At 41.6% G+C, this 20,000-nt stretch overlaps 2 protein-coding genes across 7 annotated transcripts in view; both read left to right on the forward strand.

Moving 5' to 3' along the window:
- Window positions 1-11,358, forward strand: part of LOC127008761 (TBC1 domain family member 12-like) — a 24,132-nt gene extending 12,774 nt beyond the window's left edge. Inside the window, exons 2-9 of one of the 2 annotated variants that reach the window (XM_050881126.1) lie at window positions 1-115; window positions 1,241-1,382; window positions 1,920-2,037; window positions 2,566-2,697; window positions 3,331-3,484; window positions 4,111-4,311; window positions 4,702-4,915; window positions 5,489-11,358. The exon at window positions 1-115 is cut by the window's left edge and continues 54 nt beyond it. In XM_050881126.1, the coding sequence (XP_050737083.1) occupies window positions 1-115; window positions 1,241-1,382; window positions 1,920-2,037; window positions 2,566-2,697; window positions 3,331-3,484; window positions 4,111-4,311; window positions 4,702-4,915; window positions 5,489-5,691 (1,279 nt within the window). In that variant the 3' untranslated portion in view covers window positions 5,692-11,358. Of the gene's footprint in view, window positions 116-1,240; window positions 1,383-1,919; window positions 2,038-2,565; window positions 2,698-3,330; window positions 3,485-4,110; window positions 4,312-4,701; window positions 4,955-5,488 lie in introns of both variants that reach the window. The other variant, XM_050881127.1, reaches the window with a different exon arrangement.
- A 2,758-nt stretch (window positions 11,359-14,116) lies between these two features.
- Window positions 14,117-20,000, forward strand: part of LOC127008762 (myotubularin-related protein 4-like) — a 35,800-nt gene continuing 29,916 nt past the window's right edge. For 4 of the 5 annotated variants that reach the window (XM_050881128.1, XM_050881129.1, XM_050881130.1 and 1 more), the window contains exon 1: window positions 14,117-14,331. In XM_050881128.1, coding sequence (XP_050737085.1) covers window positions 14,132-14,331 — 200 coding nt within the window. In that variant the 5' untranslated portion in view covers window positions 14,117-14,131. Of the gene's footprint in view, window positions 14,332-16,325; window positions 16,492-20,000 lie in introns of those variants that run through there. The other variant, XM_050881132.1, reaches the window with a different exon arrangement.

A 20,000-nucleotide genomic window follows, 5' to 3' on the forward strand; every position in this document is an offset into this window, starting at 1 on the left:
CTCCACCTCCTCCTCCTCCTCCCCAGTGCCTTCCTCCCCCGTGGCCTCCTCTTCCCCTGGGTGGAGGATCTTCTCACGGCCCAGCGCCCGGCTCTCTCCCTCCCCAGATTTTCAGGTGATTTTATTTATTTATTTATTTTTTACAGCAAGGGAGGCCGCTCAACCACGTAGGCCTAACCTCAATTATTTACATTTATATATATTTGTGTTTAGGTTTATTTATGGCTCAATTTATGTATGTGTTTATTTATTATTATTTATGAAAGTTAGATTAAGGTTGATTCATAAGGAAGGGATTATGTTAAGTCTCAGTTTAAATGTTAATGTCATCTTAAAAGGTTGGTGTTATGAGCAGATGACCCCCTTTCTCTCTCTCTCTCTCTCTCTCTCTCTCTCTCTCTCTCTCTCTCTCTCTCTCTTTCTATCTCACACACACACATTCTCTAATCTCTTACTAACACCAAACTCTTCCCATCACATAACATCACATCCTGCCAAGCTATTGTCAACCATCATCACTCACATATTTTCCTTCATTAACACCAAACTGTTCCCTTCACATCAAATTCTGCTGTGCTATCATCTACATCTCTTTCTATTTCCATTTATCACATCATATCCTGCCGTTCCTTTGCCAGCTACATTATCACACAAGTTATCCTGCTCACTCACTCACCAACACACACACGCATGGCTGTCACTCCCAGGCGTGTCGTGTATACAGACATCACTCTAGTTAACATGAGAGGTCTGCTAAGGAAAGTTCAGCTAACGGAAGTGTTACGTCAATGTGATTTAGTGATTTCGGACTAGTGGAACTGTGTGTCTGTGTGTGTTTGGTCAGTTCAAGGGCACAGTTCTGTCTATCTATATATAAGACAGGTATAGCAAAGAAAGTTAAACTAATAGAAGTGTTACGTCAATGTGATTTAGTGATTTCGGAATGATGGAACTTTTGCATATGTGTCTGTGTGTAGAGGCACCTCAAGGGCACATTATAAGAAAATCCCTTAATAAGAAACGCGCTAAAATGAGGAACTGCCATACTGATATCTCCTCGCCCTATGCAACCCCCTCTATGTGTCTCCAGGTTCGTGACAGTGAGGTGTGTGTGTGTGTGTGTGTGTAGACTTCTCAGGGACATACTATAAAAAAATCCCTTGGTAAGAAATGTGCTATATGAAAGGGCTAACACACAGTCATTTGCCAGCCCCTTTTAACCCCCTCTCTGTGTCTCCAGGGTCGTAACAGTGAGATGGAGGCGGGCAGCGTTGGCCTCATCATGGAAAACCGCCCCACCAACCTTCCTGCCAAGACCGCCGGGGAGCAGCTGAAGCATAAACTGGAGTACCAACGCATGGTCTCAGCGGCTAAGAAGAAAGGTGAGTACTCCGCCCTGTGTTACTCCCTAGGGAATTCACGTACATACACACACACAAAAAAAAAAAAAAATACAGAAATGCTAATATTGCTACTTTTTTATACTTTTGCAAAACTCTAAAACTACCATTACTTTTAACTTGGGACTAACTTGTGAATAGCCAACAGTGGATATACTTATAAACCTGTTGATACTAAACCTTCCACCTTCAACTAATCTGTAAAGAGCAACTACACAAAGGTTATTGATATGAAGGTTGTGAGTACGAAGGTTGTCAACACTACTTCCAGAGAAAAATAATACATTCCAAGGCAAAGGCAAAACAAAAATGAAACAAGAGAAGGAAGAGGAGAGTTATATTTAAAAGGGAAAGAAGTAGTAGAAAATAAATGAAATAAAATAAAATGAATAAAAAATGAAGATAAAATGAATAAGAGAGATAAAAAGAGTGTAAGAATGCAAGTGCGGTATTAATTGACCCACACATTGTAGTATAGATGAAGGCTGACCCCACACACCACACACTCATCTTTTCCAGAGTTGCGGGAGGCCAAGGAGAGGAAGAAGGCGCAGGCCACTCTTCAGCGTCAGGAGGAACAGCTAGCGGTCGCCGTGGCCACGTGGAACTCTGAAATACTACCCAAGTGGGACGCCATGTAAGTTGATAGGCGACCAGACCAACCAGGCACTGCAGCTCGTGGGGGGTGGGAAGCTCATTGTATTGCAGATTGATTTTGGTTTTTATTCTGTTTCCTTCCTGCAGATTGGTTTTTATTCTTCTTTTTCTTTTTCTTCTTCTATTTCCATCCTCATCTACAGGCAGCTAAACACTATAATCATAAGTACATATCTCATTGTAGATTGATTTCTTTGTTTACTTGTTTTCTGTCCTCACTTGCAGCTTGCTAAACACCCTGAGTCTCATGTATCAAATCACCAAGACATTGTTAAATTACCAAGTGCTATTCCTCTCCTTTTTCCTATTAAATTATCTATGTTATCTCTCCTTTTACTTGAGATACCAGAATTCCTACACAGTTCCTCTCTTTTCGACCAGCACCAGCACATTGTTAAATTATCAAGCTCTATTTCTCTCCTCTATCATGATCTACCAAACACCATCTCTCTCCTTTTACCCGAGGCGCCAGAACACTCACACAGCTCCTCTCATTCCCCATTGGCAGGCACACACACAAGAAATGCCGGGAGCTCTGGTGGCAAGGTCTTCCCTCGTGCGTAAGGGGCCGAGTCTGGGAGATGGCCATTGGGAACGACCTCAACATCACGCCTCAACTCTACAGCATCATGGTACAGAGGTGCGTGCTGGCCCTAGACACTTACTGGCATAAAGAACCCATTCAGTGACTATATAAGGTGTTATTGGTAGAGGTGCATGCTGACCCTAGACTCCTGGCGACCTATGAAAGCCTTCCCTAAACTGACCTCATTTTTGGGCTCCTGTTCTATTTCCTTTCATTAGAGTTGCACCAAGTGGGTTACCGACCATTAGATTCTGATGTGTGTAAGCCCTCTATCATTGCATGGCTCATATGGGATCTAATACAGTATTAATAAAAGACAGAAGGCTACAGATGGTTCTAAGTTTATGTTTATACTTTATGGCTCTCCTCCATTCTACTGTCTTCTGCCCGATGCTCATCCAATCCCATCAATGCAAGTCTTCCTGTATACACCTTCTCTGCATTTTCCTAGGTCTACCAACTGGTCTCCTTCCTTCTACCTCCAGTCTCTCCACAACTTCCAGCACTGTATCCTGCTCTGCTCTCTTTATATGTCCAAACCATCGGAGTCTTTCCCTTCTGAGCACTGTTTCCAGGTCCTCTACTCCACTTCTGTTAGCTACATCTGCACTGGACACCCTACCAACAGAGTGAGCCTTACAAGGACTATATGGCATTTAATACTAACTAACGAATTCTTCCCTTCAGGTCTGTGGACAAGCTGGTGAGCCTGAGTGAGTGTGGCAGCATGGCCAGTCAGGAGGACATGACCAACAGCGACTCGGGTGACCAGGAGGTGACCATTGACCTCATTCGCCTTGATGTGTCGCGCACGTTCCCGCACCTCTGTATATTCCAGAAGGTACGGGTCTTACCACACTATTCTTAATACTCAGATGTTCCCTCATATATGTATACTCCAAAAGGTACAGGTTCCCACAAGATTCTAATGTTTTTTTATTAATATTATTATTTTATTTATATATTTTTTGGAAGAGGGAAAAAAATAATCTTTGGCGCACTTAACCTGTCAGCTGCGATTGGTACGGATTTGGCTTTCACTGGTAGCCTGGTGACATATACTCCCAGGTCTTTCTCTGCCTCTGTGGTGGATAGTGAAGTGTTTCCCATGTGGTACTGGTATGCTGGATATCCCCTCCCAAGGTGCAGGACTTTACATTTTCTTCATTGAATTGTAGCAGCCACTTTTTGATCCATTCCTGTTGATTGGTTAGGTCTTCTTGTGTAAAATCCATAGTCAAGGGGTTAACACTATATCACAAGGCGAATAACTGCTACATGTGTTGCCAAGTTGAAAGTATTTGAATCTAACCTCACAGAATCTAACCCAAACTTAACCCAATCCTATTCCGGTCCTTATGAGGCATGTAGGACAGAGGACTCTTACATTATGATCCGTGTAAGCCTCTCTATCATTACATGGCTCACATCTCGTCTACATCACTACAACATACTTTTATCCTCCAGGGTGGGCCGTACCATGACCCTCTCCACAACATCCTGGGGGCCTACGCATGCTACCGGCCTGATGTTGGGTACGTCCAGGGCATGTCCTTCCTGGCGGCCACTCTGCTGCTGAACATGGATGAGGCCAAGGCCTTCATCAGCTTCTCAAACTTGCTAAACAGGCCGGCACACATGGCGTTCTTCAGGGTCAATCAGCCCATGGTAAGTTTCACTAGTTAACGCTTTGTATCTTTTCACACCCATTAGATTAGTTAACTTTTTGCCTTACAGAGTTACACACGATTACACATTCTCAACCTTCCTTCCTTCCTTCCTTCCTCCTTACAGATGTGTGCCTACTATCAGACCATAAGACACAGTGAAATATTGGAAACTAACCTCACACACACAATTATGTATAGAAGGTTATCTCACACACAGTTGCACATTCTCAACCTCCCTTCCTTTCTTCCTCCTTACAAATGTGTGCTTACTACCAGACCATAAGACACAGTGAAATGTAGGAAACTTAACCTCACACACACACAATTATGTATAGAAAGTTATCTCACAAATAGTTACACATTCTCAACCTTCCTTCCTTCCTTACAGATGTGTGCTTACTACCAGACCTTTGAGACGCTCCTCGCTGCCAACCTTCCTGCCCTAGCCACCCACCTACAGGACATCGGAGTCACGCCCGACCTCTACGTCCTGGACTGGCTGCTGACTGTGTTCTCGCGTCCCCTGCCCCTCGATGCTGCCGTCAGAATATGGGATGTGTACTTGAGGGATGGAGAGGAGTTCTTACTGAGAGCTGCCATTGGTGAGTTTGTGTAGGAATATGCAAACACTTCTGGCATTGGTAAGCTTGTGGCACTGATAAACTTAAACCATTGATCAGCTTGTGTCATTGGTAAGCTTGTGCCAATGATCTTATTTCCAGGCATCCTCAAGCTAGTATACAAAGAAGTGATATACGTACTTTCCTGTGACCTTAACCCCAATGACCTTTTATCTAGGGATCCTCAAGCTATACAAAGAAGTAGCAGTAGCCTATATAGTTTCTGATGACCTTAACGCTAATGACCTTTTTTCTAGGCATCCTCAAGCTATACAAAAAAGTGACTACATATTTTCCAATGACCTTAATGCCAATGACCTTTTTTCCATGCATCCTTAGTCTATACAAAAAATTAGCAATACATACTTTACAATGACCCTAACGCCAATGACCTTTTTTACCAAGCATCCTCAAGTTATACAAAAAAGTGACTATATATTTTCCAATGACCCTAATGCCAAAGACCTTATTTCCCAGGCATCCTCAAGCTATACAAAAAAAGTAAGTAGGTACATATTTTCCAATGACCCTAACGCCAATGACCTTTTTTTCCAGGCATCCTCAAGCTCTACGAGGAGGTGTTGATGACCCAGGAGTGCACCGCCACCGCTGCTCAGTTCTTGACCCGCCTGCCGGATGACCTCTGCGCCGACGCTCTGTTCCGGGCCATTGCATCCGTCCGCACCTCCGCCCACAAACGCACCTTCACACAGGTCCTCCAGGAACACATGGATGCGATGTCAGCCACGGATGTATGATTGCGGGTGAATTCTATGCCCGGGTGTTGGTCCTGTGAGATTCATGGCTTGGTTTTAGGAGTTATTTTATTGTTTCGACTTATGGGAGTTATTGTTAAAAGTCGGTACGTATTTCTTTCTCTTAATTTTATATATATCTCAATCATTTAGTTCATTCATATATCAGTTATCATTATTATTGTTGTTATTACTGTTGTTTTTATCTGGTTCGTGGCTTCCTTTCATCATTTTTTTCTAGTGTCATTTCCACCGATGAAAGTTTTAGTGCGAATTTAGTCATTATCCTGTTTTCTACTTCATCCTTTTTCTGTGTTTTTTCAAGTATCTCAACCTTTTACTTCAATATTTTATCATCATCATCATCATTTTGTTAACCGTCTGTGTTCACTCTTCCTGAGCGGTTGGACGCTTTATGGCTCTCCTCCATTCTACTCTGTCTCCTGCCCAATGCTCATCCAGTCCCATCAATGCCAAGTCTTCCTGTATACACCTTCAACACGTTTTCCTAGGTCTACCAGCTGGTCTCCTTCCTTCTTCCTCCAATCTCTAGAAAACTCCCAGCACTGTATCCTCCCCTGCTCTCTTTACATGTCCAAACCATCAGAGTCTTTCCCTTCTGAGCACTGTTTCCAGGTCCTCTATTCCACATCTGTTAGCTAAATCTGCTCTGGACACTCTGTCTTGCCACTTTCTTTCATTCTTTTATATCATTGTCATTTGATTCATGGTATATTTTTAGCTCTTTCTGATATAATTTCTAATTTCAAAGGTTTAAGTCAGTACATATATTTTCTCCCTCTATGATTTTTTAGTATCTCAACCTCTTAATTCATTGTTATGTTATTATTATCCACTTCTTGGCTTATTTTTACCATTTTTTTCTATTTCCGGTTTTGAAAGTATTAGTGAATCATTTTCCCTTTTTTTCTCTGTGTTTTTCAATATTTCAAGCTTTTCATTCATTGTCATGCCATCACTATTGGGTTGGGTGACATGCTTCTTCGTATTCATGGTTCAGACGTCATCAAATTCATCTATGTAAGGCTATGTGAGAAAGGTCTTGAGTCTGGAGTGAGTGGACATGTGTTGCCGTATGAACAAGTAGCGAGGAGACCGTCACCACGTGTTTAGGCGTATAAATGGGTTGTGGAAGGTAGGATCTTACGTACGAATTACACTAGGATAGGGTATTTATCAGCACCCTCATAAACAAACTGCCTGGGTCCAAGGGTTGTATTATAAGACATTTCTATGCCCACGAACACCAATTTGACAAGGCTTTCATAGGAGTGGTTGGCATTTCCAGGAGTAGTTTTATGACCCTGGTGGTAGTTTGACCCTTCTTCTGTACCATGAACCTTAAGAAACACTCATTAGAACCTGACTGACTCCCTCTTTGACCTTTAGAGATACTAGCCTGAGTGACAATAAGTGTAATTTTTAACCTACCTGCCGTGACTGCATCGTGTAATTAACGGAAAGTGGGGAAGAGGCAGCACAGGACAGCTTCATGATATTGCAAATTCCTCAGTTATCATTTTCACCGAGAGGGATTTTACTTCTATCAGTCCGGAAAATGGTATGAACTCTTTGGTTGTGGTTTTTTACTCTGCTTTTTGCTGTTTTTTGTAACTTTCCGCGAGATTAGTAACAGAGGAATTCATTTTTGTGCTGTGAAAAGTAATTAAACTTATCATTGTTGTGTTTTTTACTGTACTCATGAATTTTTAGGTAACTTTTTCATGAGACAGGTAACGGAGGAATTAGTTTTGTGCTCTGAACATTTACTGGGCTTGATTTTGTTGTGTTCTGCATCATTAACGGGAAATTTGCCACCCATGAAAACCCGGTTACTCTTCTCTGTGACCTTGGGAAATGGACGTAATGGGAGCCCAGTACGTTTAAGACCTGATTAATTTAACGTTGATATAGGATAGAGAACACAACGCCACTTTTGAGGAACAGGGAGACATGTTTTCATAATAGCAGGTTTTATTTTTCGACACTTATTTTTAGCTGTCTGCAGATTACATCCTTTTATCTTGCCACTCATTTTAGAACTCATTATCACCAACTTTTTCTCACATATAGGCAAAAGGAGGGAGATGTTTTTGCATTGAAACTGGTGTGTATATTTATTTTTATTCATCCGTATGAGCACAATGTTTTTGGCTCATACATCCTGGCAGAGTGAGGAAGTGCAAGGCTCCACTGTAGAAGTATTTGCAGTCATGTGTTATGGTGCCTCGTGTCTCTACTAAAGGAGACGTTTTAGTATTGAAACTCTTATATATATTTATCTTCTTGAGTCACCCATACGAGCGCAATGTTTTCAGCTGTCAGACATCCTGGCAGAGTGAGCGAGTGCAAGGTTCCTCAGTAAAAGAAGTATTTGCATGTCATGTGTTATGGTGCCTTGCGTATCTTACTAAAGGACCAACACTCCAGATGGTAGACTTTCCCTTGGCTACCTGTACTGTTCAATAGAGGAAGCTCACACCTGTACAACACTTCCCATAACTCAAGGCTGTAAATATGGTGCAGACTCCCCTTTGGTTCTGGACGCCTCACATGGATTGAATTTGAATACACAGAAGTTTCATATGCAAGACCTGTTCCTCTGGTATTGGTTTAATTTCAGATATTGTTTTTGCCATTATTTGTAGAGACAGTAAGAAGATATGGAATGGATTGAAATTGGATACACAGAAGTTTCATATGCTCGATCTGATCCTCTTATGTACAGTTAGTTGTATTTGCTTCATTTCAGATATTTTTTGCCATTATTTCTAGGGATGTTAAGATGGTACCGAATAGACTGAAATGAATACACAAGATTTACATATGTTAATCTCATCCCACAGATCTGATTCACCTGTATATAGAGTTAGTTGTATTTCTTTCATTTCCGATATCGCCATTATTCGTAGAGACATATAAGGTGACACATAATATTCAGTGGATTTCTATATAGCATCACACTTTTCTTTAAGAGTATACTAATCATACAACTGTGATACCTAAATACTCATTCACATTTTTTGCATTTTGAGATAAACACGACATATTTGTTTATGGACTGAAGCTTCCATGTTTTGGTCCAACAGCGAATCTCATTTTCTATGCATATCAGCTGATTAACATTTTCTTGCTTCTAATCTGAACATTGATGGAGGCCGACAATCACTAAACATTTGAAGGTTCTAACACTCATCCGTAGCTTCCTAAGTATCATTGATTTATCTGAGAAGGTTTGTGAACTCATGTTGTAACCTTGCGTTAAGGCGGAATGTATAATTACGCATTACGAGAGATATTTATGAGAGTTTATGTATCGTATGTAAAAGTTGCCCATTTTTTGCCCACGGATGTCTTGTGGTAGGGTAGGGTAGACTGTTTTATTTTGTTCTTATGCAAATGAAAACCAGAGATAGAGATGCAGTTTATATATGAAGGTTCACAGCAGAGTTTTGGATACTAAGACCTTGTTTCATCCAGTGCTGTGTCGAGTACGTGCGTCTGTGTCACCCTGAACCTTTTGTATGTGTAACGTACATATAACACGACCAGAGATATTGAGATACAGTTTATTTATCAGGGTTTAGTGCAGAGTTTTGCATACACAGACCTTGTTTCATCCAGGGATAGATTGAGTACATACGTCTGTGTCACCCTGAACCTTTTGTATGTGTAACGTACATATAACACGACCAGAGATATTGAGATACAGTTTATTTATCAAGGTTTAGTACAGAGTTTTGCATACACAGACCTTGTTTCATCCAGGGATAGATTGAGTACATACGTCTGTGTCACCCTGAACCTTTTGTATGTGTAACGTACATAACACTACCATTCAGTAATTCCTGGACCAAGCTGTGCCATCCTCACCAAGGCCTGTCTGCCCCGCCCACAACACTTCCTTGTCATAGAGAAACGTGAACTCTTCTGCCGTGAAAACTTGGTACATAGCTTAAAACATTGATGTCCGATTAGTATATTTGAGTGCAGTTCCCGGCACTCGTATAATACCTCTCCAGGACTCCGAGTTTATGCAAAAACGAATTACGAATGCATGATCTATATAGGCTACTCCTGATACGGATATTAGGTGTTAATGGAAAGGCAGAAAGCATTATAACAAGCGTTCCTATGTATTACTCTACCATACAACAATATCCTCTCGTATGCAAGTCAACTGGTGTGTCCTATAAGCATGTACTCTTACAATAGGAATGTGTATTTATATGTACTCTTGAATTTTATCCTGTTGGCTATTATCTCATGAGCTTTAATTCAATTGCACACTCAACCTGTGCAATACATATGTAGATGAAATATTAAGACACATAGAGGAAGAATATTATGTGTTAAGTGAAATACCTGTAATAGCAGGTGAATGGTGTTTGTAGAGGATATGTGCATTGTGAAACTTACACATATATTAACTATTGAAACTTCTTGATATAATGAACTACAACCTGCTGCAGCCTTATACTATGCTGTGGGGAGAAACTGCAAATACTATCATCATTATCATCATTATTATTTAGTATATATTGATTACGGCAAATAAACTGAGCATAATAACAGTGTGAGTGAAGCAGGCATTGAAAAATCTGAGTATACGATTATATAAACATACATAATTTTCAGACGTATATAATAACTCCGCTCCATCGTCCGTGTTGTGAGCAGGGACCGAGCCTTCTGGGTGCTGGGGGGGAGCACGATAGCGAGTGAGAGGGTTCGAGGGCAGCAGAACACCACTCTATAGGTATACTACATTTTAGGGGAAGAACTGTATAGGATGGGCAGGGGTTTTGTGTATAGATAGGTGCCTTTGAGGGAAGACAAGGGCAGAAAGGCATAAGTGGAGATTGATAGAATGTCTGGGGGAAATATATATTGAAAAAGTTTTCTATATATGGTGTTAGGAGTGACGAGGGACAAGGGAAAGACTGTATAAGGTGGGAAAGTGTCTGTATATTGAGAGATGTGTTTGAAGGAAGACTAGGGCAGAAAAGCATATGTGGAAATTGATAGAAAGATTAAGGAAGATGTAGAGTTTATAAGGCTTCTATACTGAGTAGTAGAGATGACATGGATAAGGGAGAGACTGTATAAGGTGGGAGGGTGTCAATATTGATAGATGAATTCAAGGGGAAGGTTAGGGCAGAAAGGCATAAATGGAAGTCAGCAGAATGATTGGAGGAAATGTAGAGTGATAAAAGGCTTCTATATACAGTGGTAGAGTGTGTCCCTAACGTTGAAATACCATGCATATATATATTACACTCACTAGCTGTCATTTCTGTATATTTTGCGCTGAATAATTATCTACATGAAAACGTTCTAATCCGACTCTCAATGCTCAAACTTATTTTATACGAGTGAGGTAGACATACTGAATTTAGGACTATACATACACATATACATACATACATACCTACGTTGTTCCTTAGGAAAATGAAGTTGTTTGAGGATACGTAATTACGTGATTCTGTGAGCGTCATGCGGTGAATGTGTTCAGTGTGTTATCATCATTCCTGTTGTCCATTATAGTCCATCATTTTTATATAATATTGTCCACTCATCTGTGTTCTATTTTATACTTGTTGCATTTTAAAAGACTTTTGGTCACTATAAATAAAAGGAGCTTTGTTTGGAGGGCTTTTTCTTCATGCCTGGCCTGCCCCCATCCCATCCCATCTCCTCCCCTCCCCTCCCCTCCCCTCCCTTCCTTTCCCTTCCATTCCATTTCATTCCATTTCCTTTCCATTCCTACCCATCCCATCCCCTCCCCTCCCTTGCATTCCATTTCATTCCCATCCCATCTCATCCCCTCCTCTCCTGTCTCCTCCCTTCCTTTCCATTCTCATCCCAACCCATCCCTTCCCTTCCCTTCCCTCCCTCAGTAATGCTGGATATATATGGTAATGCTGGATATATAGTAATGCTGTTATGTATATGGCAATGATGTTATATATATGGTAATGATGTTATATGTATGGTTATACTGTCACACTCTTTCAGTTAGCTTGCATGCATGTATCAGTTATATACATAGAACGACATGTATAGCGGAGCATTGGGATGAGGTTTAGTGAAAGTTGTATAGCAAGACATAGGGATAAGGTTAAACAGAAAGGAGTTGATTGGTGCATTGGTAAGTCAGACAGCATAGGGATAAGGTTAAACAGAAAGGAGTTGATTGGTGCATTGGTAAGTCAGACAGCATAGGGATAAGGTTAAACAGAGAGGAGTTGATTGGTGCATTGGTAAGTTAGACAGCATAGGGATAAGGTTAAACAGAAAGGAGTTGATTGGTGCATTGGTAAGTTAGACAGCATAGGGATAAGGTTAAACAGAAAGGAGCTGATTGGTGCATTGGTAAGTTAGACAGCATAGGGATAAGGTTAAACAGAAAGGAGTTGATTGGTGCATTGGTAAGTTAGACAGCATAGGGATAAGGTTAAACAGAAAGGAGTTGATTGGTGCATTGGTAAGTTAGACAGCATAGGGATAATGTAAAGTTGAAGGTCGTCTAGTGTGTCATAGGGCAGAGGGATGAAGTAGAGCCATGTGCAGTTATATGATGTGGTAGTAAAAAAAAGTAACTGATTGGTACATTGGTAAAGTAGTATAAAAAGTAGGAGTTGATTGGTCCATTGATAAGTCAGACAGCATAGGGATAAGGTTAAGGTGAAGGTCGTGTAGTGTGTCACAGGGCATAGGGATGAGGTGTAGGCATGTGCAGTTATATAATGTGGTAGTAAAAAAAAGTACTTGATTGGTACATTGGTAAGCTAGACAGCATAGGGATAATGTAAGCTGAAAGTCGGGCAAGTGCAGTTATCAGGTCAAGAGGAGCAGTGCCCGGCCCTGAAAACAAGTGATAAAAGATAGCAATTGGGAAGCATAATTGTGGAGGGCTTGGAGAGGCTAAAAACATGCATTAAGATATAGGAAAAGATAAAGTAAACAACCTTATTTGACTATGATGTAAGAACTGTATATGTATGAATCGACGATATCCACCCCGTCTCACATACAAACATATACTCCAAGGTTACACAATTATGTATCATGTATTGAGAGAGTAATCAGTGCAGTATCATATTGTAATTGAACTATTGAGGGTAGGTAAAACAGGTGGGGGACAGGTATAGTCTTGAGGTAGACAGACCTGGCAGGGTGGAGAGGAGGATGAGGAGGAAGAGGAAGAGGAGGGGTAACCGGACAAGACAGAGGAGGAAGAGGAGGAGGAGGGGGGAACCGGACAAGACACGACAGGTATACGGGGGAAGGAGAGGGAAGCGAGGAGGAGGAGGATGGAGGAGGCAGACAGGAATGTTAGGGAAGGTCATGAGGTATAAATCATTTTCCTGACATTTCCCGGCGCCTTCGACACCTCACACAGTGCCAACACACCTAAAACACCTTTTCAGAGTTAACTAGTGCCAAAAAAAGGTCAATAAACTATTGGAAAAGGTGAAAAAGAGGCGATTCTTCTGGGTTAACATGAGGTGGGCGGGGCAGGAGTAGCTGCCTGTTAGTGGTTGACAAGGATCGAGGGCGTGGCAACTTAGCCCATCATGTGGACGGGCCAAGTGTGGGCCAGGAAGGAGGGGAGCCGACCCCAACTCCTGCAGCTCCCCCGGCGGGAGGGAGGCGCCCCCGGCGCGTGCGGTTCCCGTGGGGCGCGGCGCGGAGCGCGCGGAATAGGGGGATATGGGGGGGTGGGGGGTTAAGGGCGCCGGGCGCGGATAGGGGGGGGGGAGGATAGGGTAGGGTACGGTCGGCTGGCTGGCCAGGCGGGTGGAAGCCTGGTAGGCCAGTCCGTAGATTTTCACGATCAAAATTGCATCACAATTTTAGGTCCTAGGACCTATAGTAGGTTGGCATCAAAATTTTAGGTCCTAGGTCGGCATCATTGCCTACTACTGTGTTTCTGCCTTGTCAGAGCACACGAGAGAAAAAAAAATGGTAAAACAATTGAGATATGTGTTTTAGAGCCCTGACAGTCCCACACGTAGATAAATTAGTGTATGTAGTTGTTAATATACGTGTTTTAAACTTTTAGCGTGTTAGCCGAGGTGTTTCTGTCTACTTTTTTTAAACTTGGTAATCAAACTACTGAGCTATCACATGTTTTAGAACCTGATAGCCCCACACGTAGAGAAATCCCAGCATACGAGTTATCAATACGAGTTTTAAAGTTTTTTTTCTGAGAGGAGCTCGTATAGTTAAAATAGGCTATAGATGCGCGTGGCCACAGTGCTCGGCTCCAGATACTCACGTGTACCGTACAACAAATTAAAATACGACCATTTAGACACGTCCAGAACCCTCAAGCAATTAATATATGGCTTATTATGGGTTTTCTGTCTTATAAAGCTAAAAGACGGGAAGGGGAGGGAACCATCTGGCCGGTCACATGACTTGCCAGCATCAGGGGGCACGGGGCACGGGGGGGCAGGCCGGGCACGGGGCAGAAGGCACGGGGCAAGGGGGCCACGGAGGGCAGCAGCAGGGCCAGAGGCTGCAGCAGGGCGCCGTGATGCTGCTATCGTTCTCCCGCCCTGCAACTGCCACCTACTCCACGTGGACCAGCAGGGCGCCTCGAACGGTTGCCAGGTAAGCCAGAGCACCTGTCTGTATACCTGGCCTACCTGTTAATTAAGGGGACGTTGCCATTTGAGGGGTAAAAGTGGGCGTTTGTTATCTAGGTCAGCATCTGTGTGTGAGTGTGTGTGTGAGTGCGTGTGTACGTGTGTCTGTTAAGGATTCTAAGGGATTTTTTTATGATTTTCGTGTCAATTAATCGTTCTTATTGTGTTCATTGAGAAATCGTTGTCTTTTGAGGGATTAAAGAATATAGGCGTTTCTTAGGTGTATATATAGGTTAGCATATGTGTACGTGTGTGTGTGCATGTGTGTGTGTGTGTAAGAATTCTAGAGGGATTTATTAGCATATATTTATCAGAAGTATATATTTAGGGGTATTATAGTGGGCGTTTCTTATAGATAGGTCAGCAGTTGTACGTGTGTCTGGATGTTATAGTAAGAATTCTATATAGATGGATTTATTAGCATGTATTTATCAGAAGTATATATTTAGGGGTTAGTGCGCGTTTCTCATGTAGGTCAGCAGGGGTATACGTGTTAAGAATTCTAGAGAGGGTTGCATATTAATTAAGCGATTTAAACCTGCAAGACTTGATTTCACAGTGACCTTCTCGATTTATCACTCTTTAAGGCATATCAGAATTAAGTGTATATTTAGATCAAAGGGTCATTTAGCGATTATTCTCTGGCATATTTAGTGTTAAGACATGATTTCCCAGTGACATTCTCGATACTCTTTAAAGGCATATCAGATTAAGTGTATAGTTAACTCCCAAGGTCATTTAACAGTAACTACTTCATCCTAAGGGTCGATCATAAATAGTAAAGGATGCTGGTTAGACGTATCAGAGATGCGGAAAAGATGAGAGCGAAAGGATGCTGCATGGCGTGTGGGCTCTCAGAGATGAGGAAAAAAGAGGAAGGTTAAGTGGAGGTTCACATACGTGGCAAAGAGAGACAGTTAAGATGCAGAGGACAATAGGAGACGGAAAAGGATAACCCACTTGCAGGAAATAAGGATGCTGGGATTAAATCGAGCTGTCAGAAATGAGGAGTTTTGAGTACGTGGCAAAGAGGGACAGTTATAGGCCATTCCCATGACAGAGGAAGATGCATGGGACAGTAGGAGATGAAAAACGATAATACAATAGCAGGAAATATTATAAATAATGCTTGAGATGAGGAAAAAGAAAAGTCGAAATAGGAGTTTTGAGTACATGGCAAAGAGGGACAGTCAAGCCATTCCCGTGACAGAGGAAAATGCTGAGGCCAGGAAGAGATGGAAAAGGATGCTCCATTGTGATGACTCCTAATGAGGGTGGCAATAAGGAGAGAAAGAAGGCATTTAATGAAGTCAGCTGTTCGTGACGTCATATGCCCTTGAGGGTCTCTGGTGGTTTCTCTTTGGAAGTCTTTAGAAAACTACGTGTCGTTCTCCTTCCATACGTTTTATTATACCCCTGAGATACGCTTTTCATTAAATAAAATAAAACTAATATAATAACCCGTTTAACAATGCCCTTAGGTGAATTATGGAGGAGATACGTTTTATTTCTATAATTCTTATATATTGCTGTTAGTGGTTATCGTATAAACGTTTTAGAGATCAGATATTATGTTATAGTTTGTTTAATAATTTTCTAAGAGTCAAAAGATATGAACTAATTCATAATAATACGTTTTGGGTCAACATGTGGGAGGAGGCGAGGTGACTTTCATCTCTCTAACTCATATCATGTCACTGGCCATTCAATAGCCCTTTAAAATTAGCAAATAGATTAATTCATAGCCATATCACTGAAAATACGGTTGGAAAAAGATGAAATAAGGGTGAAATAAGGCGGGAAGGGTGACTTTCATTTCTGCAACCCTCATTATAGTGTACCTGGGCACTCTGGAATGCTCTTAAACTGACCACCATATTAATAAATGAATTATGAGTCGCATAAATCAAGGCAGCAGTGCGAAATACGTGCAGGAGAGGTGAAATAAGGAGTCCGCCATTATTGGAACCTCCTAATCTTGTTGACATTGGCGCCATATTGTGTGACAGTCTTGATGTAGGAGAGAAAAAACCCAAAGCCTGGCCGTCCCGCGTGCCCTCGGCCTGACCTGTGCTGACCTCTCGACGGGGGAAGAGTTACTTAATACAGAGAACACCAGAGACAGGTAAATAACGTGGTAATTAGGTCAGGAGAGCGTGCCAAAGTAAGGGGTCAGGGGGTTGGGACGTGGTATAATATTTTGCCGGAGTCTTGAGTCTCGTGTATTAATCTTGTATTGTATATATGGATGTGTTGTATTGTGTGTATGTATTGTATTCTGTGTATATGTGTATGTATATCTTCTCTATGGCCTTAGGAAATGGTCGTAATGGCAGCCCGATACTTATAATAATATGGACATAAAATCTCTCGTATAAGTTGCTGGGATTTCCATGGACTGTTTTGTGACACCAGTGATAGTTTTACACGGCTTCTGCACCTTGAACGGAAATAATCACTCATGAAGATCCTATTAATCTTCCTGGTGGCTTTAGAGAATGGGTCGTAATGGGAGCTTGGTACGTATGGACCTCGTCTCTCGTATACGTATAACATCAACCTTACTTTAGCCTGACGTATATATTGCTGGGATTCCCATGGACTGTTTTGTGACGCCAGTGATAGATTTACACAGCTTCTGTATCTTGAACGGAAGAAACCCATTAAAACCTGATTATTCTTCTCTCTGGCCTGAGAGTATTGTTGTAATGGGAGCCCGATTCTTTAAAGATTATGGACCTAAAGCCTGCGTTATTGGTGTACACCCCAACCTATTATATACCTGTACAGCTCTTGGGGTCAACCTGTCCAGAAGAATAAGGTGATTAGGAATGTAGGATAATATTCACGAAAGCGTAGCCTCCTCTGGCGGCAGCCGTGGTGGCGGTCCAGCTGGTGTTGCCAGAAATACCTCCTTGCAGAAATAAGTTGCATATACATGGGGGGTGTCCAGGGGGGGGGAGGTTTGTAAAGTTCGGTTGAAGTAGTGGGAGATATATTAAGGATAGAGGCAGTGCAGAGAACATTTACCAGCCGTATTGAGGGTATGGAGCACCTCAACTACTGGGAAAGGCTACAACACCTGCATCTCTACTCATTACGGCAGCGCCGAGACAGGTACACCACCATGTATGTGTGGAAAACTCTTGAGAAGCTGGTACCAAATGCCGGCCTCCAGGAGCACCACCACCCAAGGCGCGGCAGGTTGTGCTACATCAAGAGGACTGAAGGCGTGTCCTCAAGAGTGAAAACCATTGTGCACAACAGCTTTACCCACACTGGAGCACGCCTGTTCAATGCAGTGCCTCCCAGCATAAGAAACCTGACTGCAGTAACACCTGACACCATCAAGTACCACCTGGACAAGTGGCTGTCAACAGTAACTGACCAGCCACCAATGCCAGGTTATCCCAGTGGCAACGGAAATGGTCTCCAAGGCACAAGAGGAGAGGAGCAGCCAGTGGGAAACAGTGGAGGTCCACCTCAGCTGTGTCTGTAGTCGACGAGATTCAACAAAGTAAACAAAGTCAATACACTTCCCCATCCAAAACCCTCGATTTCCCACGGGTGCCCAAGTTGAACCTCTCTGCGAGCTATTTTGTGGCTGCAGCGGTGGGTCCACAAAAGGCATTGAAAAGTCAATCATTTAGTGATTTCCGGAGAAAAATACTATATGATAAACAGCATCATATTTTGTCCAGAAATAAGCAGTCACCATCTCGAAATTAGTTGGCTACACTTTCGTGAATATTCCCCGGAATGTATTCTGAAGGCGTGCCCAACATTACCAGAAATAAGGAAGTCTTCTAGTGGGAAATTGGGTGAAATGTACATCTTTTGTCTACCAGTGTGGGTTTGGTGCATAGGGAAACAGTTTGGTGTGAATAATTTGCATATAGACTGACTCTTGATATTTGAAGAAAGTGGAGAGAGATAAAAATCACAAGGTAAACATCTATATTCTGCCAGTGTGGGTTTTGTGCTCAGGGAAGCAGTTTGGCATGGAAAATTTGCTTATGAACTGGTTATTGATATTAGAGGACAGTAGAGAAAGAAAAATTGCCAGGAACTTACTCTCTGGTTCTTCTCTTATTAATTGATGGAATATATAGACGTCTTTTGTCTGCCAGTGTGAGTTTTGTGCACAGGGAAGCAGTTTGGCACGGAAAATTTGCTTATAAACTGACTCTTGATATTTTACGAAAGCAGAGAGAGAAAATCTCAAGGAATGTATTCTCTTATTATTTGGTGGAATATATTAATGTCTTTTGTCTGCCAGTGTGAGTTTTGTGTGCAGGGAAGTAGTTTGGCATGGAAAATTTGCTCATAAACTGGCTATCGATATTTGAGGAAAACGGAGAGAGAAAATCGCAAAGAACTTACTCTCTTATTATTTGGTGGAATATATTAACATCTGTCGTCTGCCAGTGTGAGTTTTGTGCACTGGGAAGCAGTTTGGTGTGGAAAATTTGCTTATAAACTGGCCATTGATATTTGACAAAAGCCGAGAGAGAAAATCATAAGGAATTTACTCTTATTATGTGGTGGAATATATTGATGTCTTTCATCTGCCAGTGTGAGTTTTGTGCGCAGGGAAGCAGTTTTGTGTGGAAAATTTACGTCTAAGCTGACTGTTGTTAACTGAGGAAAGTGGCAAGATAAAAAAATACAAGATACTTATTTCGTGGTTATCCTCTTTTATTATCTGGTGAAATATACATCTTTCGTGTGGCTCGTGTCTGCTAGCAGGTTTCAGTGTCCTGTTAATCTCCCGGGGCATGCCAATAAATTGCTCTGCAGTGAACATCTACTAGAAAATGTTGGGAAGACCTTAAATATGCCTAAATAATGCTGTAGATCACTGGGAAAACCTTCTTAATACTAGATAACATACTTCCTGTCTTATAAATGTCCAGAACATGTTATGAATGCCCTAATAATACTAGAAAATGTTAGAAAGACCTTAGTAATCCCAGGTAATACACTTCCTGTCTGATAAAAGCTTAGGGAATATTGGGAAACCTTAATAATACCTTAATGATATTAGATAACACACTTCCTGTCTCATATAGACCTTGAAAATGCTGGAAAGACTTTAAACAATACCAGAAAATGTTGGAAATACCTAAATAAAACTAGATATTATACGTACTTCCTCCTGTCTTATAAATGCTTAGAAAATCATGAAAAAAGGAACATATAGTAATTCTAACAAGACATGTGATTTCCAGTCTAAAGTTTCATCAATGGAGCTTATGACACATGCAGCAGTAATGTCTGTGGAGTGATAAGGGAGCCCAGAAGCCATTATGTCCAGGTTATCTCATTAAATATTGGAGTTTAGTAATGGTTTGTGATTGTGACTATCAGGTCATATGGTTGTGTGTGTGAGAGAGAGAGAGAGAGAGAGAGAGAGAGAGAGAGAGAGAGGTAAACTTTGATATAGCTAAGTCATTTTCTGATTATATTTTGATACAAGTTATTTTCTTTTGTTTATTCCGAATGTTTTTTTTTTTTTTTTTTTTTTTTTACATTTTTCCTCTTGGCACAAAACTCAGAATCCCATGAAGATATTGAGAGAGAGAGAGAGAGAGAGAGAGAGAGAGAGAGAGAGAGAGAGAGAGAGAGAGAGAG

The sequence above is a fragment of the Eriocheir sinensis genome, chromosome 38 (genome assembly GCF_024679095.1).
Source record: "Eriocheir sinensis breed Jianghai 21 chromosome 38, ASM2467909v1, whole genome shotgun sequence".
NCBI classification, from domain to species: domain Eukaryota; kingdom Metazoa; phylum Arthropoda; class Malacostraca; order Decapoda; family Varunidae; genus Eriocheir; species Eriocheir sinensis.